The sequence below is a fragment of the Ranitomeya imitator genome, chromosome 1 (assembly GCF_032444005.1).
Source record: "Ranitomeya imitator isolate aRanImi1 chromosome 1, aRanImi1.pri, whole genome shotgun sequence".
Lineage (NCBI taxonomy): Eukaryota > Metazoa > Chordata > Amphibia > Anura > Dendrobatidae > Ranitomeya > Ranitomeya imitator.
Window position 1 is genome coordinate 1,131,894,536 of NC_091282.1, and position 18,203 is coordinate 1,131,912,738.

General features: G+C 43.5%; 1 protein-coding gene across 1 annotated transcript in view; it reads left to right on the forward strand.

Annotated features, from left to right (window-relative positions):
• The window catches only part of TEC (tec protein tyrosine kinase), a 182,007-nt gene extending 164,189 nt beyond the window's left edge, over nt 1-17,818 (forward strand). Inside the window, exons 16-18 of the mRNA XM_069744502.1 lie at nt 1,659-1,777; nt 7,854-8,011; nt 15,740-17,818. Of these exons, the coding sequence (XP_069600603.1) occupies nt 1,659-1,777; nt 7,854-8,011; nt 15,740-15,811 (349 nt within the window). The 3' untranslated portion in view covers nt 15,812-17,818. The remainder of the gene's footprint in view (nt 1-1,658; nt 1,778-7,853; nt 8,012-15,739) is intronic.
• The last annotated feature ends 385 nt before the right edge of the window (nt 17,819-18,203 follow it).

Sequence of the window (18,203 nt, forward strand, 5' to 3'; positions counted from 1 at the left end):
CTGGCTATTCACGATGGCATTGAATTAGGTTTAAAGGTGTGGAGGGACATAAATGGCTAAGGTGTCAGACCATTTATGTTCATGGTGGGGGGGTCCTCGAAGTCGGTGGAAGTGGAAAATGGCAGATTAGTGGGGGGAATCTTGAGAGGTCCTGGACTCCCCATGAATGAATTTAACTAGGCGTGGTTCGATTATCCCGCTGGAGGGGTATTCAAGGGACCCTTGGATGGGTTTTTGGTTGACCAGGTTGGTTGTTATCTATCCCTGAGCTGGTGCTTAACGGCTGGGGGTAAGACTTAACCTGGGGGCCAATTGGGGATTTGGAGATTTGAGGTTTATAATTTTGGGGCTTCGAGGACCACCCCTCTTATTTTTTCGATTGTTAAAAATTGTTTTTTTACTTTATGTTAATAAAAGGCTGCTGTGGCCATTTAAATCCAAACAACGATTTGAGTGTTTATTGGGGCAAGGGAGATGTTTTTTATTATATCGGGTTGGAAGGGCTGGGGGGTATTTGTTATCAAGAGTTAATTGGGAGTTTTAATTCAAGCTCACGGGACTCACATATACCATTATGTCAGGCAGTCATTTTGAATTATCTGTATCGCGCATGCTATTGTTCAGCACTAATGTGGTACTAAATGTCCCAGCATAACCTTTGTTGCACAGCATTTTGGGTTTGCTCTTGGTGTCAATAGCTAATGGTTTGCAATGACAAACAAAAAAACATTGTTATATTCTTAAAGGCTCCGGATTAAGGACTCGGGCTTTCCAGATGAGACTACCATCTCTCTATCACCACTTCTCACCAACAGTACAGCAACATCAATTTAGGGATACAGAACAATGTTTCTGCTCATAATACTTCTAGGAAAAGCTTTTAGGTTGTTTTACTCCCCAAGCTGCTAGCATGACCTGGCAATGTTGCCAAAGGTGCCTCTGTGTGTTCATTACCAGTGATGAGTTATCAGGGCGGAGCTGCTGTCAGGAAGAGTCAGGTAGGCGGGCCAGTCTCCAAACTTGTCCTGCCAGGCTTGGTTGACAATCCTGTGGTGTCCATTTAGATCTGGTAGTGACATAGAGCATGGTCAGCTGGGAGCGGAGATGTCAGTCATGCCTGGATGGGTATATTTGGAAAACATTTGCAAAATAAATGTCATAATTACTTATTATTTATTATTATAGCGCCATTTATTCCATGGCGCTTTACATGTGAGGAGGGGTATACATAATAAAAACAGGTACAATAATCTTGAACAATACAAGTCACAACTGGTACAGGAGGAGAGAGGACCCTGCCCGCGAGGGCTCACAATCTACAAGGTATGGGTGAGGATACAGTAGGTGAGAATAGAGCTAGTCTATCGTTTTCCTTTCTATCCTACTTCCTTTTTTATGTTTTTTTTCTTTTATTTTTGGATTATTATTTTTTCATAGTTATTAATTATTAGTCTCATACTTTTCCAGAAGCTGCCATCGGACATTTATACGACTGCAATGATTGAACACTATATTCATGGTGTCAAATACTTATATTATCAATTTCCAATGCAGTTTGATGGAGTACTGAGGTGTCTTTCTATTCCTAGAGATTGGGTGATTTCTGCATTATTATGTGTTATTTATGTTATCCATATCTATTCTGTTACTAAACCTAGGTATGTTCTGGATGATCAGTACACAAGTTCCTGTGGAGCCAAGTTTCCAGTAAAATGGTCGCCCCCTGAAGTGTTCAACTACAGCAAATTCAGCAGCAAATCTGATGTCTGGTCTTTCGGTAAGATAATGTCATTAGGAGAATTGATCCACATTGTACCCTGGGGTACTGAATTTGGCTGCAGTGTGGATATGTGCAGATAAGCAGGATGTCTAGATCTCAGTCTTGCTTTAGGGTACCGTCACACAGTGGCATTTTGATCGCTACGACGGCACGATCCGTGACGCTCCAGCATCGTAACAATATCGCTCCAGCGTCGTAGACTGCTGTCACACTTTGCAATGTACGACGCTGGAGCGATAATTTCATGACGTATGTGCGATGTAGAAGCCGTTGGTTACTATGCGCACATCGTATACAATATCGTGCACACCTTTTTTACACCATGCGATCATGCCGCCACAGCGGGACACTAGACGACGAAAGAAAGTTTCAAACGATCTGCTACGACGTACGATTCTCAGCGGGGTCCCTGATCGCAGGAGCGTGTCAGACACAGCGAGATCGCTGGAACGTCACGGATATATCGCTGGAACGTCACGAATCGTGCCGTCGTAGCGATCAAAATGCCACTGTGTGACGGTACCCTTAGTTACTGAAATGCAGGATTGTTTCCATCATTCGTCTGCTGTAAACGACAGTTTTTTTCATTGGTATGTGAGCTTCTTATCGGCTAAGCTATTGTAGAGGCATAATACAAGTTATTAAAAAAAATGTACTGACAAAAACCAGAAGTGTACTGACAAAATCTGTCAATTAGTTGCAATGTTTAAAATGAGTCTGCCGTCAGCACCAAATGACTGTTCAAACCAAGCACAATTCGGTGCACTATTGGCTTGGCCTTATAGTTCAGAGAACCTTTCCACCTACATGTTTTCCATTTGTCTTTGCCCTCCTCCAACTCCCATAAAACTAAAACTTTCAATCAAAGAAGAAAGGATGAAGATATGTGGAAAAGAAGAGGTTGTTGTGCTTGGTTTGCATTGTCGTTTTGTGCTGACAAACTCCCTAAACTGAAAAATGAAAGATTTCTCTACCTTCAATTTCATTAATTCCATCAATTGCAATTTGCTTTATGACCAAGAATTTTATCCTATAATTTATGAGCTGGACCAGGGAGTATAAATCACTTATTCCATGACACTTGCACTTATTCCATGGCACTTGCACTTATTCCATGGCGATTTACATATGAAAAAGGGTATGCAATAATCATGAACAAAACAAGTCACCAACTGGTACAGGAGGAGAGAGAATCCTGCCCGCGAGGGTTTACAGTCTACAAGGAATGGGTGAGGATACAGGAGGTGAGGCTAGAGCTGGTCTTGCTGTGGTATGGTGGAATGTTTTTTGTCTTTCTTTATCTGCCTTTGGCATTTTAGTATATTCTCTGGACAACTCCTTGAAAGGGGTCATCCACTACTTTTCCATCGATGATTGATTGGTGGCGGAACTGCAGATCAGCTCCTGGGGCCACCAAAATAGTTTATGGAGCTGTGGTATTCATCTCTGTACAATTTCCATCCGTCCACCGCTAACGGTGATAACAGCTGTAGAGGCACTCCGTGTCCTACTTCCACCGATCTGATTCGATGGCCTATTCTGGGGATAGATCATCAGTAGTGATGAGCGAATACACTCGTTGCTCGGGTTTTCCAGAGCACGCTCAGGTGTCCTCCGAGTATTTGTTAGTGTTTGGAGATTTAGTTTTCATCGCCGCAGCTGAATGATTTACAGCTATTAGGCTGAGTACATGTGGGGGTTGCCTGGTTGCTAGGGAATCCCCACATGTAATCAAGCAGGCTAGTAGCTGTAAATCATTCAGCTGCGGTGATGAAAAAGAAATCTCCGAGCACTAACAAATACTCGGAGACCACCCGAGCGTGCTCGGAAAAACCCGAGCAACGAGTACACTCGCTCATCACTAATCATCAGTATAAAAGTATTATACAGTAAGCAAGCTTCTAATAAGTACATAAATGTTTAATAAAGGAAAGGAAAAAAATGTAAAAAGTAATGCAAACAGCCATGTACAAATAATTTTCATAAATTAGTATTATAAATTTTAGTATCCAAACTATAATAACCCAAACAAAAAATTATACAAATTGTTTTTTTTTGTAAAGTTACGAAAAGAAATACATACAATATATGCACCAAAATGCAAGTTATAAAGTTTCACATTACATGGCTATGGGCAAAGGAATAACATAAGGTATGAGAATGCAATGGCATGACAAGTAAAACTAACATAAGAAACAGAGAAAAAGAAATAAATTAAACAATATTGAGCACAACCTAAAAATCAATCCATAAATCCCCATTTTAATTTTGGCTACAATGACCCGTGTCAATAGTAAATCTTTTCTGCTATGTAATAGTGAGGTAGCCTCTATTAAGAAAACAGTACTTACTGTATAAAGAAGAAAGGAGACGTCTTACTATTATAGCAGGTGGTGTCAGAAGGTCTATATTGCTGATGTGATATGTGTCACCTTTGTACATAGCTGTGGGCTGTGTGGCTCATTTTTCACCACCAGGAAGCTGCTTCATCACTTGGTTCCTTGATGCCACTGAAAAATTTCTCATTGGAATAAATTATAATGAAGGAAGTCGGAAGGGAAATAGAAAATCATGAAACTTTAGCAAGAGGAAAGGCGGCACTCTCTGTCCCATAACAACATCTTTTATTGCAGTATCATTAAAAAATGGATGCAGGAGAAAGCAGGTGCAAGACATGAACAACGGACGTTTCGCACACAATGCTGCTTCAGTGGGTCCAAACACAAACTGTTAAAACCCAGCGGTCCTTGTGATTTTTTTTTTTAGAATCCATTTGGCTTCCCATCTAAGAAGTAACTTCTTGTTACTTGTTACCTCACTGATGCGGGAGATTAACACTTGCTCTCCTTGCAAATCTTAAAACTTCAGAATTAGACTGATGCATTTACATAGATGCTTTGAGTCTTGCGGAACTCTTTCCCGACATGATTGATGTCATATGTTCTCTGAACCTAACGTTTAACGGTCTGATAGTTTTGCCAATATAAAAGAAACCGCAGGGACAGTAAACTGCATAAACCACAAACTGAGTTTTGCATGAGATAAAGTCAGAGACACAATGTGTGCCAGATCACATGGTACTTACAAAAAGGGACAGCCCCGCATTTAACGGGAACCTGACACCAGAAATAAGCATGTTACCCTATAGATGTACGGTTAATCTGCAGGTTAACGGTATTATGATGCTGCCTGGCGCCTGCACGTAGCCGAATGCAGCAGGGAGAAAATTATCTTTATTATCCACTGTAAACGCTCCCCCGGCACTGACTGACAGCACTGACTGACAGCAGGCCGCAATGTAGAGCCAGTGTCAGTCAGGGATGAGTGAGCGGCTACAGCGGATAATAAAGACCATTTTCTTCCTGATGCATTCGGCTACGTGCAGGCGCCAGGCAGCACCATAACGCTGTTAACCTGCAAATTAACAGCTTATCTGCAGATTAACAGCATTATTTCTGGTGACAGGTTCCCTTTCAAACTACCGCACACTCTGTATTTTGTTAAGCAGTTGTTTGACTCCAATTTTAAACGATTATACTGTAGACCAACGTATCTTTTAAATTCAAACATCTCCTATACGTTATCATTGTTTTTTTGACACAACCTCCGACCAAGCCTTGTAAAAGCTCAATAAATGCCAATTTTTATGAATAGCTGAACGGATGAGGTTATCCAGCGCTCCGAACCTGAAATTGAAAATAAACCTTTTTTGATCTTTCCTTTTTCTATCCCAATCAGCACTTTTTAGAAGATCCCCTTGTTGTTTGGTTCTAATTCTGTCCAATGCCTTTTCCAAAAGTAGGGTAGGATAACATCTGGCCACAAACTTGTGTTTTAATTTGTTTAGCTCGTGTTGAACGCGTATCTCGTTGCCGGTCAACTTTGACTATAGGTAATGGGGGTGGGCATTATTATAACGCAACACCAGATTAGTTGCCGTTAGTTTTCTAAAAGCCTCTGTACACAAATTCTGCAATAAAAGACATTTTATGGGACAGAGAGTTCCGCATATCACGAACTAAGTACCCGAATAATCGCAAGGTGTTGGCCGTTAACCTTTCAAGTCTTGTGAGTTATGAATAGTGCCGGTTTTTCTCCTTTTTGCGCATTGAAGTAGAAAATTATTAACTTTTAAAGGGAAATATATGTTTTAAGTCTTTTGTCATTCTTTTCTATTTTAAAAAATGATAAAATTATTTTTCTTTAAGGGTTGTGTTACACTGTGTTGGAAAAGTTTTGTCCCTCGGACAATTTTGAATGTTCCTGATAGATTTTTTTTTCACGCTGATTTCAGAAATGACTTCAGATTTTTCCTATCACGAAAGGTTTTTGAGAAATGATACGAAACATTATAATATTCTGTTATAACTCTAAACACACAGATTATCACTGCACAACAAATTTCAGGGAAGTTCTTGCCCCCTGAGGAAATTTTATTGCATCTTATAGATTTTGATATGCTGAAACGAATATGTGTTCCAAAAGTCTCTATCACGTACGGTTTTTACCCCTTCATGACTGGAGCTGTTTTCGATTTTTCTTTTTTCGCTCCCCTTATTTCAAGAGCCATAACTTTTTTATTTTTCCGTCAATATGGCCATGTGAGGGCTTGTTTTTTGCGGGAAGATCTGATGTCTTTAATGATGCCACTGTTGTGCAGATACGTTCTTTTGATTGCCCGTTATTGCATTTTAATGCAATGTCGCGGTGACCAAAAAAGTAATTCTGGCGTTTTGATTTTTTTTATCGCTACGCTGTTTAGCGATCATGTTAATACTTTTTTTTATTGGTAGATCGGGCGATTCTGAACCCGGCGATACCAAATATGTGTAGGTTTGATTTTTTTCTATTGTTTTATTTTGATTGGGGCGAAAGGTGGGTGATTTGAACTTTTATGTTTTTTTATTTTTTTATATTTTTAAAACCTTTTTGTTAAATAGTTTATAATGTGTTACCAGCTGTGTAAAGAGGAGTTACATGTCACTGTAATCCTGCCTCTCAACTGGTCTGTAGGAGCGTCTAACTGGTCTGTAGGAGCCAGAACTCTTAATGGAAGGTAGGGGATCAAATACTTATTTCTCACTGCAAAATCATAGAATGGTAGAGTTGGAAGGGACCTCCTGGGTCATCTGGTACAACCCCCTGCTTAATGCAGGATGCTTAAAACCATCTCAGACAGACGTCTGCCCAGCATCTGTTTGAAGACTTCCATTGAAGGAGAACTCACCACCTCTTGTGGCAGCCTGTTCAACTCATTGATCACCCTCACTGTCAAAAAGTTTTTTCTAATTTCTAATAAGTATCTTTTCCTTTTCAGTTTCATTCCATTGCTTCAGTTTGTCCAGGTAGCCTATAGTAAGCACCTACAATAGTGTCCTTTCTGTTATTCTCTCCTTGAATTCTTACCCAGTTTCTACAGAGCTACCAGTCTCTGAGCTTGGATATCTGTGGAGATATATGTTTTCCTAACATACTGAACATTGCAACACCTCCTCCCTACTTGTTAATCCTGTTTCTTACAAATAAGTTGTAGCCTTCAAGATTTGTATTCCAAGCATGTGTATCATCCCACCAAGTTTCAGTGATGCCCATCGTATCTCTCTTCCTATGTGAGCAGCTCCAATTCTCATGATAATGAAGTTGCAGAACATTCCTGAATGGAATTATGACAGAACAGAAAGCATGAGTCTAAAAAAGCCCCAGTGGCTAGTGTGAAAATGGCAAGCTTACGTTAAGACTGGAATATATATTTTTTTTAAATATATGTAACACAAAATCTGATGTCTACCTTATATAAGCACAATTTTGGAACCAACATTTTTTTGTCACTGGGAAGTTATAAGGGTTAAAAGTTGACCAGCGATTTTTCATTATTCTAAAAGTTCTGATGTGTTCCCATTTTGACCGAGCCTTTCTACATAATGTCCAGCAGCTAAAGTGATATTCTTAATTCCCATAACAGCTTGAATATTTCCATCAAGTCTGTCTTCTGTTTCTTAAGAACCTTTTTGTTCTCTAGTGTGAGGGTCACTTGGCCCCATATATCAGTGTTCTCTCTTATTTTGCTTTCTAGGTGTATTAATGTGGGAAGTATTCACAGAGGGGAAGATGCCATTTGAAAGCTATTCGAACCTTGAAGTAGTAGAAATGGTCTCAAGAGGAGATAGACTCTATCGACCAAGGCTGGCATCAAACAGGATATACACTATTATGGTGGCATGCTGGCATGAGGTGGGTTATAGGTTACTCGTGAATTGCAATATTTATGCGACTAGAATATACGGGCTTGGCAGTGATAGAATCATAGAATGTTGGAGTTCGAAGGGATCTCCAGAGTCATCTTGTCCAACCCCCTGCTCAATGCAGGATTCACTAAACATCCCAGACAGATGTCTGTCTAGGATCTTTATGAAATCCATTGAAAGAGAACTCGCCACATCTCATGGCAGCTTGTTCCACTCATTGATCACCCTCAATGTTCATGCTTGAGAAATACGTAACCCATCCCGAGGAACAATAAACATTAAAGGTTATGGTATGCTTCTTATCACCAAGTCATTTTTTGTTTTAATGCAATTAAAGGTGATCTGTCAGCAGGTTTTTGCTATGTAATCCGAGATCACCGTTATGTCGGGGCAGACAGCCTGATTACAGTGATGTGTTACTTGCTGGACTGTGTTTTGCTATTTCAATAAAATCAGTGTTTTATCTGCAGGATATTATCACTACAGGACTAGGTGTCTTGTGCTACCTAGTCAACTGCTCTGTGTAACCCCTCCACACCACCGATTGGCAGCTCTATATACCCTGTACATTGACAAAAAGCTGCTAATCAGTGGTGTGGAGGGGTTACACAGAGCTCGGCATTCTGAGCACTGTTAGATCTACAGTAGAGAAAACAGTGATTGCATCTAAATGCACATAGAGAGCAGTAAGTGATACTTTGCTGGAATTAAGGTACCGTCACACTAGACGATATCGCTAGCGATCCGTGACGTTGCAGCGTCCTGGCTAGCGATATCGTCCAGTGTGACAGGCAGCAGCGATCAGGCCCCTTCTGTGATGTCGCTGGTCGGGGCAGAAAGTCCAGAACTTTGTTTCGTCGCTGGATCTCCCGCTGACATCGCTGAATCGGCGTGTGTGACGCCGATTCAGCAATGTCTTCGCTGGTAACCAGGGTAAACATCGGGTTACTAAGCGCAGGGCCGCGCTTAGTAACCCGATGTTTACCCTGGTTACCATCGTTAAAGTAAAAAAAACAACCACTACATACTTACCTACCGCTGTCTGTCCCCGGCGCGCTGCTTCTCTGCTCTGGCTGTGAGCGCCGGGCAGCCGGAAAGCAGAGCGGTGACGTCACCGCTCTGCTTTCCGGCCGCTGTGCTCACAGCCAGAGCAGAGAAGCAGAGCGCCGGGGACAGACAGCGGTAACCCGATGTTTACCCTGGTTACCGGCATCGTTGGTCGCTGGAGAGCTGTCTGTGTGACAGCTCTCCAGCGACCAAACAGCGACGCTGCAGCGATCCGGTTCGTTGTCGGTATCGCTGCAGCGTCGCTTAGTGTGACGGTACCTTTAGGGTCTCGGTCCTTACATCATGCTGCTTTCAGAATACATGTCAAAAATCTGGTGCAGATTATCTTTAAAATGAGAAATCTTTGTAAATCTTTGCAAATGTATGACACATACCAAAGACTACACGGGACCTGCTTGTAGTCTGTTACCTTTGAGACCCATAGATCTGCATCCGAGCTAAAGACCCAAAATGGATGAAAATTTTCGTTAAGACCAGGTTGCTTAACTTTTAAAAGGCATTGGTGAAATAAAGCATAGTAGACTGCATAGCGTTTAAGCCATTATTCTAACGTGATTAAACATGTCCAGCTCTAGGATTATGTGGCTCCTAGGGCGATGGAGTCGCTGGGGACGCCATTATGTCTCACCCTTTCAGATCCACCCTACGTACTGTAAGGATTTCACTCACTCAGCTGCGACGGCTGACACTCAGGAGACGTGTTCCTTTAAAGTTCACTGGGTTTATTGCTTCATAAACCATGTGGCAAATAACAGAAAGCAAAATGGGCCTTTGGTTCAGGCAAAGAAAAGCAAGTGTTCAGTTCATCCGGCTCAGTCCTGAAGCCGTAACACACTCAGGAGGGTTTCACCTCCACACATATCTCCTGTGTAAAGGATTAGCCAGTCTTATAAAGAGCTAACCCCACCCAGTAACCCATCACATGATTAGCCATGTGGTCTGACATTACCACAGGTCCTGAAACACATATACAAGATTATGTGCAAGAAAGGAATACTCCGGGCTATATTACAGCAACCAGGCACTTATGTGGCACATACCTCCCATCGACTACAAACCCTTTAGCCATGCTACATACCTCCCCCCTCTGCCTAAAGCCGTGGGGCTTGGCACTTTCCCCCACTAAACAAGGGATTCTCGACAGGGCATCCGCATTACCGTGCAGCTTTCCGGCCCTATGTTCCACATGGAAACTGAAGTCCTGCAGGGCTAAGAACCAACGGGTGACTCTAGCATTTCTTCCTTTCGTTTCTCTCATTCACCTAAGCGGGGCATGGTCAGATACCAGTCTAAATTTACGTCCCAGCAGATAGTACCGCAATGTGTCCACTGCCCATTTTATGGCCAAGCACTCCTTCTCAACGACTGAGTAGTTCTTTTCAGATGAGGACAGCTTCCTACTCAGATAGAGAACAGGATGCTCCTCCCCATGTAGTTCTTGGGAAAGGACTGCCCCCACCCCAACATCTGAGGCATCTGTCTGAAGAATAAACTCTTTCTTGAAGTTTGGGGCCATCAGAACGGGTTGCTTACACAAAGCGTTTTTCATTTCTTGGAAGGCTGACTCTGTTTCTTCGGACCACTTAACCATTACTGATTTTGTCCCTTTTAGCAGGTCAGTCAGAGGCGCAGCCATCGTGGCGAAGTTTGGGATGAACCTCCTGTAATATCCCACGATTCCCAGGAAGGCTTTAACTTGTTTCTTGGAAACTGGTTTTGGCCATGTTTGGATTGCCTCCACTTTATTGATTTGGGGTTTTATTTCTCCATGACCCACTATGTATCCAAGGTACTTAGCTTCTTCTTTACCCAAGGCGCACTTCTTCGGGTTTATAGTAAATCCGGCCTCTCTTATAGCATCCAACACCGCTTGGACTTTCTCCAGATGACTCTCCCAGTCCGGGCTAAAGATGACGATATCATCTAGGTACGCAGCAGCGTAGGCCTTATGGGGTGCAAGGACTCTATCCATAGCCCTTTGGAAGGTCGCCGGAGCTCCCTGTAGGCCAAACGGCATCCGGGCATATTGGAAGCATCCATCAGGTGTCGAAAAGGCCGTCTTCTCCTTGGCTTCCTGTGCCATGGGGATCTGCCAATACCCCTTTGTCAAATCCAAGGTGGATATATATCTGGCGTGCCCAAGCCTTTCGATGAGCTCATCAATACGGGGCATGGGATAAGCGTCGAACTTGGAGACTTCATTCAACTTCCGATAGTCGTTGCAAAACCTCCACTCTCCATCAGGTTTTGGGACCAGGACAATTGGGCTCGACCAACCGCTCTTGGATTCCTCAATGACCCCAAGCCTCAACATACACTCCACTTCCTTGGAGATAACTTCTCGACGAGCCTCAGGAATACGATAAGGTTTCACATTCACCCGCACATGTGGCTCTGTTAGGACCTCGTGCTCTATGACCTTCGTGTATCCTGGCAATTCTGAAAACAGGTCCCTGTTCTTCTGGAGTAACTCCCGGCACTGCTGTTTCTGGGTCTTTGATAGCGTCTCTGCTATAGTAACCGCTCCAACCTCACCTTCTGGGTTGCTTAACAATGATGGAGTTGCTGTCGGCTCTCTATCTTGCCATGGCTTGATGAGGTTGACATGGTAAACTTGGAATGGTTTCCGTCTTCCTGGTTGGTGAATTTTATAATTTACCTCACCAAGTTTCTCGACAACCTCATATGGCCCTTGCCATTTGGCCAAGAACTTGCTTTCCACCGTTGGAACTAACACAAGAACTCGGTCTCCCGGATTGAACTGCCTCACTCTTGCAGACCGGTTGTAGACCCTGGCTTGAGCTTCTTGTGCTTGGAGAAGGTGTTCTTTCACGATAGGCATCACCTTTGCAATCCTCTGCTGCATCAGGGCCACATGCTCAATGACGCTTCTGTGGGGTGTGACTTCGGCCTCCCAGGTTTCCTTGGCTATATCCAGGAGTCCTCGTGGATGTCGGCCATATAGAAGCTCAAACGGTGAGAACCCTGTGGAGGCCTGTGGAACTTCACGAATGGAAAACATCAGATAGGGTAAGAGACAATCCCAGTCTCTACCGTCTTTCTCTATAGCTTTTCTCAGCATGCTCTTTAGTGTCTTGTTAAACCTCTCAACAAGGCCATCTGACTGGGGATGGTACACCGAGGTCCTCAACTGGGAGATCTTCAGGGCTTTGCATAACTCCCTCATCACCTTGCTCATGAAAGGTGTACCCTGGTCAGTCAGGATCTCCTTTGGCAGACCTGTCCGGGAAAAGACATGGACCAACTCGCGGGCTATGCTTTTTGAGGAAGAATTTCTCAAGGGAATTGCCTCAGGATAGCGTGTGGCATAGTCCAGGATGACTAATATATACTGATGGCCCCGAGCTGATTTAACTAAGGGACCGACCAAGTCCATGGCAATTCTCTCGAACGGTATCTCAATAATGGGCAGTGGCACAAGGGGGTTCCGGAAATGAGGAGTAGGAGCAGTTAGCTGACATGTAGGGCAGGACCTGCAATAGTTCACTATTTCCCGGTGACACCCAGGCCAATAGAACCTCTGCACAACCCGTTCCTGCGTTTTTTCCACCCCTAGGTGTCCACCCAAGATGTGTGAATGGGCCATGTCCAACACTTTCCGTCTATACGGACCCGGCACTATCAACTGCTCTACCAACTCCTCCCGTATTTTCGTGACACGGTACAACAACTCCCCCCTCAACAGAAAATGGGGAAATCTTGTGTCTGCCCCCGGCTCCTGTACCACCCCGTCAATAACTGTGACATTATTAAAGGCTTCCCTCAGAGTGGGGTCCCTATGTTGGGCAGTCCCAAAATTTTCACCGGTAACTTCTAACTCCAGAATGTCAGATGTAGGGGATACTTCCTCCTCATCCCTAACCAGAACACAAAAAGGAAAACTGTCTGCCTCTGGGTGTGGCGATACCCTTCCAGGGTTCACTGGTTCCCTGCCAGGGAGCTCAGAACCATTTCCCCACAAATCCCAAAACAAACAGAAATCCCGGCCAATAATTATAGGGTGCAACAAGTCCTGAACCACGCCGACTATGTGGGACTCAGTGCCACATGCCGTTTCAATGTCCACCCTGGCCATAGGGTAGTCCTTTGCATCACCATGTATGCACCGCACTCCGACCTTCTTTCCTGGGAGCAGGTGGAGAGGAAAAGTGGCCCTCACCAGGGTCACTAGGCTCCCCGAGTCTAACAATGCCGTTACTGCTCGACCGTTCACCTTTACGGGACACGCTTGAGGTCCCTCGTTGGATGGAGAGTTCACACTACAGGCTGGATACGCATAGTATGAACAACGGCGTCCCATGCTGCAGTCCATCTGCTCAGTGGTTTGGGAACAACGGGCAGCTATATGTCCTGGCTTGTGGCACCTCCAACAAATAATATCACCCGTGGGGACCTTGGGCACCACCTCCCCCGCCCTTTGTGACCTTGGACGCACCACCCCTTTTTGGGACTCAGCTGCCTTCTGGGACCCCCAGTACGGCATGGGCTGCCTCCCGAAGGAGCCTTCCAACCCTTGGTATCTCTCAACCAGTCCGATCAGCTCGTCGGCATTCTGGGGATCACCCTGGGCAACCCAAGACTGTATAGGCCTCGGGAGGGAATGGACAAACCGATCCATCATCACCCGTTCTACCATCTGTGCAGGCGCAGAGGATTCTGGCTGCAGCCATTTCTGGACCAGGTGCAACAGATCAAACATTTGGGAACGAGGTGGTTTGTCCCGGTGATAGCCCCAGGAGTGAACTCGCTGTGCCCTGACAGTCAGTGTCACCCCCAAACGTGGGAGAATCTCGGCTTTCAATTTGTGATACTCTTTGGCATCCTGCAAGGTCAAATCATAGTACGCCTTCTGGGGTTCTCCCGTCAGGTATGGCGCAAGTACCTCTGCCCACTGCTCTGGCGGAAGTTTTTCCCTCTCAGCGACCCTCTCAAACACCGTCAGGAAGGCCTCAACATCATCCCCGGGAGTCATTTTCTGCAATGCGCGTCTTACCGTCTTCCGGACGTGGGTGTCATCAGCCAAACCTGGGGTTGGGGCGCTCGCCTTGCCCTGGATGGCGGTTGCCAGAAGCTGCATCTGCTGCTGATGCTCCTGCTGGCTCTGCTGCATCTGCTGCCGTTGCTCCTGCTGACTCTGCCGTTGCTCCTGCTGGCTCTGTTGTATCTGCTGCATCAACAGCCTGTTGGTCTCTTGCTGCCTTTGCTCCTGCTGGCTCTGCCTTTTCTCCTGCTGTGACTGCATCTGGACCAAGTGTTTCAGCAAGTCCTCCATTTTCTCCGGCAATGCTTGCTGGCTTGCAACAATCTTGACCCAGGACATTAAAAAATAAACTCACGTCTCCGCTGGGAACGCTGCTCGCACGTCTACCACCAATTGTAAGGATTTCACTCACTCAGCTGCGACGGCTGACACTCAGGAGACGTGTTCCTTTAAAGTTCACTGGGTTTATTGCTTCATAAACCATGTGGCAAATAACAGAAAGCAAAATGGGCCTTTGGTTCAGGCAAAGAAAAGCAAGTGTCCAGTTCATCCGGCTCAGTCCTGAAGCCGTAACACACTCAGGAGGGTTTCACCTCCACACATATCTCCTGTGTAAAGGATTAGCCAGTCTTATAAAGAGCTAACCCCACCCAGTAACCCATCACATGATTAGCCATGTGGTCTGACATTACCACAGGTCCTGAAACACATATACAAGATTATGTGCAAGAAAGGAATACTCCGGGCTACATTACAGCAACCAGGCACTTATGTGGCACATACCTCCCATCGACTACAAACCCTTTAGCCATGCTACAGTACTTACACAAGACCATGCTGCGTTCCTGGTGTATAGTAAGAAAAACATTTGCTCAATCTTACTAGGAGCTGATTTTTCAGAAAAATCAATGCTAATCATAATTTTGTTAAAATGATTAGAAATGTTGTTATATATATATATATTCCAAATACAAATATCATCTCATTTACTCTGCTTACCTTCATTCAGGAGGAACTTTCCGTATTAATGTGGTGATCGGTCAAAATAAAAGCTTTCCCAAAAAATAACAAACTCACTAATACTCACTTACCAGAACCCACCTGGATACATCATGGGCCGCACTGTGGTCTGTGCAAGAACAAGAAGTGGAGGGGTCACTGTTCCATTAGCTGCTGCACCACTACGACATGTGATTGGCTGCAGCGGTCAGGTTACATTCATCAGCACATCATCAGAAAAACATCTGACTTTTGCAGCCAACAACAGGCTGCAGGGATCTGGCGTCTGGTGGGACGGTGACGTCTCCATTTCAAGCAACCAACGCTGGATCCAGGTAGGTGAGTATTAGGCCGGGGTCACACTTGTGAGTGTGACCCCGGCCTTAGTGATTTTGTTCATTTCTGAAAATCCAGTCCCTGGGACAAGCTTTCATTTCGCCTGGACAAACCCTTTTTATCTTGTAAGGGATAAAAATACATAATATTCATAAAAGTTTCTATTGAATGATGGCAAGCAGAGATCTTGAAAACAGTAACATTGATTTACTAAAAGTCAGCTACCTCTTTAAAACTCTCTAGAGATGTCAAAAAGTCTATATTGAAGATTTTGTTATAATACTTTTTTTTTTTTTTTTTTTTTTTTAGAAACCAGAAGGACGTCCCAAGTTTCATGATTTGCTGAATCACATAGAACAAATCCTGGAAGGAGAGCTCTGATGAACATTAGGGGTGTTGGTAGCTGGACATCTGGACTATTGGACACCTTTCACTTGTGCAGTTCTTACATAACGTCTCTTTCTATGTTTAAACTGTTTGCACACTACGTGTTTTACTGATTACAGATTAACCCACCCCATGCCCATAATGTCGTGAAACTATTATGGTTTTGGATTCTGGATCAATGTTCATGACTGTGGACTCTCTGGGACAGTAATCAATGAATGGTAATAAATGTTTTACAAATCTCTTATTAAATAATAAATGTTAAACCAGGGTAATCATTAATGTACTAAATCATGTAATACCCCATAAAACCACTTTTATTAATAAATTATTAAAATACCACTAACCTGTGGTAATACCATATAAACAAAACACACCGTGAACAAACTGGTATAGGGTAGGTGTTCCTGCACTAATACCTAAACTGGTACCTGCCTGTCTGCGGGGGTTGGCGCCCTAGGGGAAAACGTTGTGGCGCCCCCACTCCACGACGGCTGGCCCTAGGGTCCCTGATGAACCCTATTGGATGCCCGGGGTCACTCTACCCAATTGTATAACTGAAGGTACTCCTGACCACTATACACAGAACAATCCTATGTCTAAGGAATCCTAATCCCCACACCGTGCCATAAAAACAATAGTGAACATGTGGAAAGATTTAGGATGGTATTTAGATAAATGCAGCACGCTGGCTCTCCGTATTCCACATTCTGGTGGGTCTTTATGCCCCTCAGATTTGAGACCTCAATAAGTACTCAATTGTGTGGTTAATGCCCCTGTATAATGTGCTGCACACATGCTGTCATAAATATAGGTAGGTATACTGGTGAGTGTACATCCAGATACAAATCAATACAGTACTCATCCAGCCAAAGCATGCCGTCCACCTTTCCAAAGTGCCGCCTCAACGCGTTTCGCGCCTCCGGCTCATCAGGAGGCCCGATTTAAGAAGATGTGTCCCGATGGTGTCAGATAGCTATGAACTCCGATACACTACCTCTGATTTAAAAGGTCCGCCCGGGCTCTATATCCGTCTCATTTCCGGTTCAGCCAGAGGTCTGCCTCTGCAACCTCGCATAGATACAGCGTACTGTGCAGAATCACCGTGGGACGCACTAATGATCTCGCGTTACCCAGTCGTGTATTGCGCATGCTCGTTCCAGAGCACACCTTCCCTTTCGAATTAGGTGTGTGAAGACGTCAATGAGCCTATTGCGCTTGCGCCTAGATGGGACGCATCAATTGCGTTCCACACGATAGATACCAACTAAATGCTTCTGCGCAGACTCCTGGTTAAGCATCGCATATGTTAGCCCTCCTGTACCTGCCGACAGCATAACGGTGAATGTAAATTGCCGCCACTTATGATATAGATATGCATGTCTTATCCTTTTAAAATATACCATCTAAATACCGCTCAACATCAAAAAAGATCATAACTATATGTGGCCCTATCTTTTATCCGTGATCTCACGGCAGGAGTACGACATATATAGGATTAGCCCGTTTCTTTACCATAGAGGACCCATATATCAGAGGATTTCTATTGTATATTATATTTACCATACTGATCTATGCAACACCCTAACAAAGGGTGAATTTTAGAGTATGGCCAGAATTTTTTTCATGGAGATATACATAAAGTCCCTCCCAGCTAAAATGAAAGGGGGAACACTCAAATGACTAGAAAAAGCAATCAATATACATACGCTACAGGAAACAGGCGTTTGTTCACGGTGTGTTTTGTTTATATGGTATTACCACAGGTTGGTGGTATTTTAATAATTTATTAATTTATTAATAAAAGTGGTTTTATGGGGTATTATATGATTTAATAAATGTTTTACCTATACATTGTGACTGTGACACGTCTGAAGATAATAACAGGTTGTAAATAGTGAAAATATTCTATACAGCTGTGTTCCGATATGTGAAAATGCTGATTTTTTTTCAGATATTTTTTTGCAAGTGTCTGCAGCAAAATACACAATAGAAATATGCAAAAAAAAATATGCTGTGATTATTGCATTTTGTTTTTAGTTTTTCCCTTTTGATTCTCTTTTGGTGCAGAATTGTTTTAATGCTTTAGAATTGTAAAATTTTTACTTTAAAAAAAACATGGGGTTTCTGCATTTAAAGCACAATTGCATTTTTATATAATTTTTTTCACAATCCCCATAGAAGCCTATATGAAAAAATATACACAAAAACACATTACCGCAGTGTCTCTAAACACACATTGGGAATTAATTTTTATGAAATCACATCCATTATTGTTGTACTGTTAAATAAGGCAGATTTTCTGCACAAAAAAAGTACAAAAAATGAAGTACACTGCTCAAAATAATAAAGGGAACACTAAAATCGCACATACTAGATATCACTG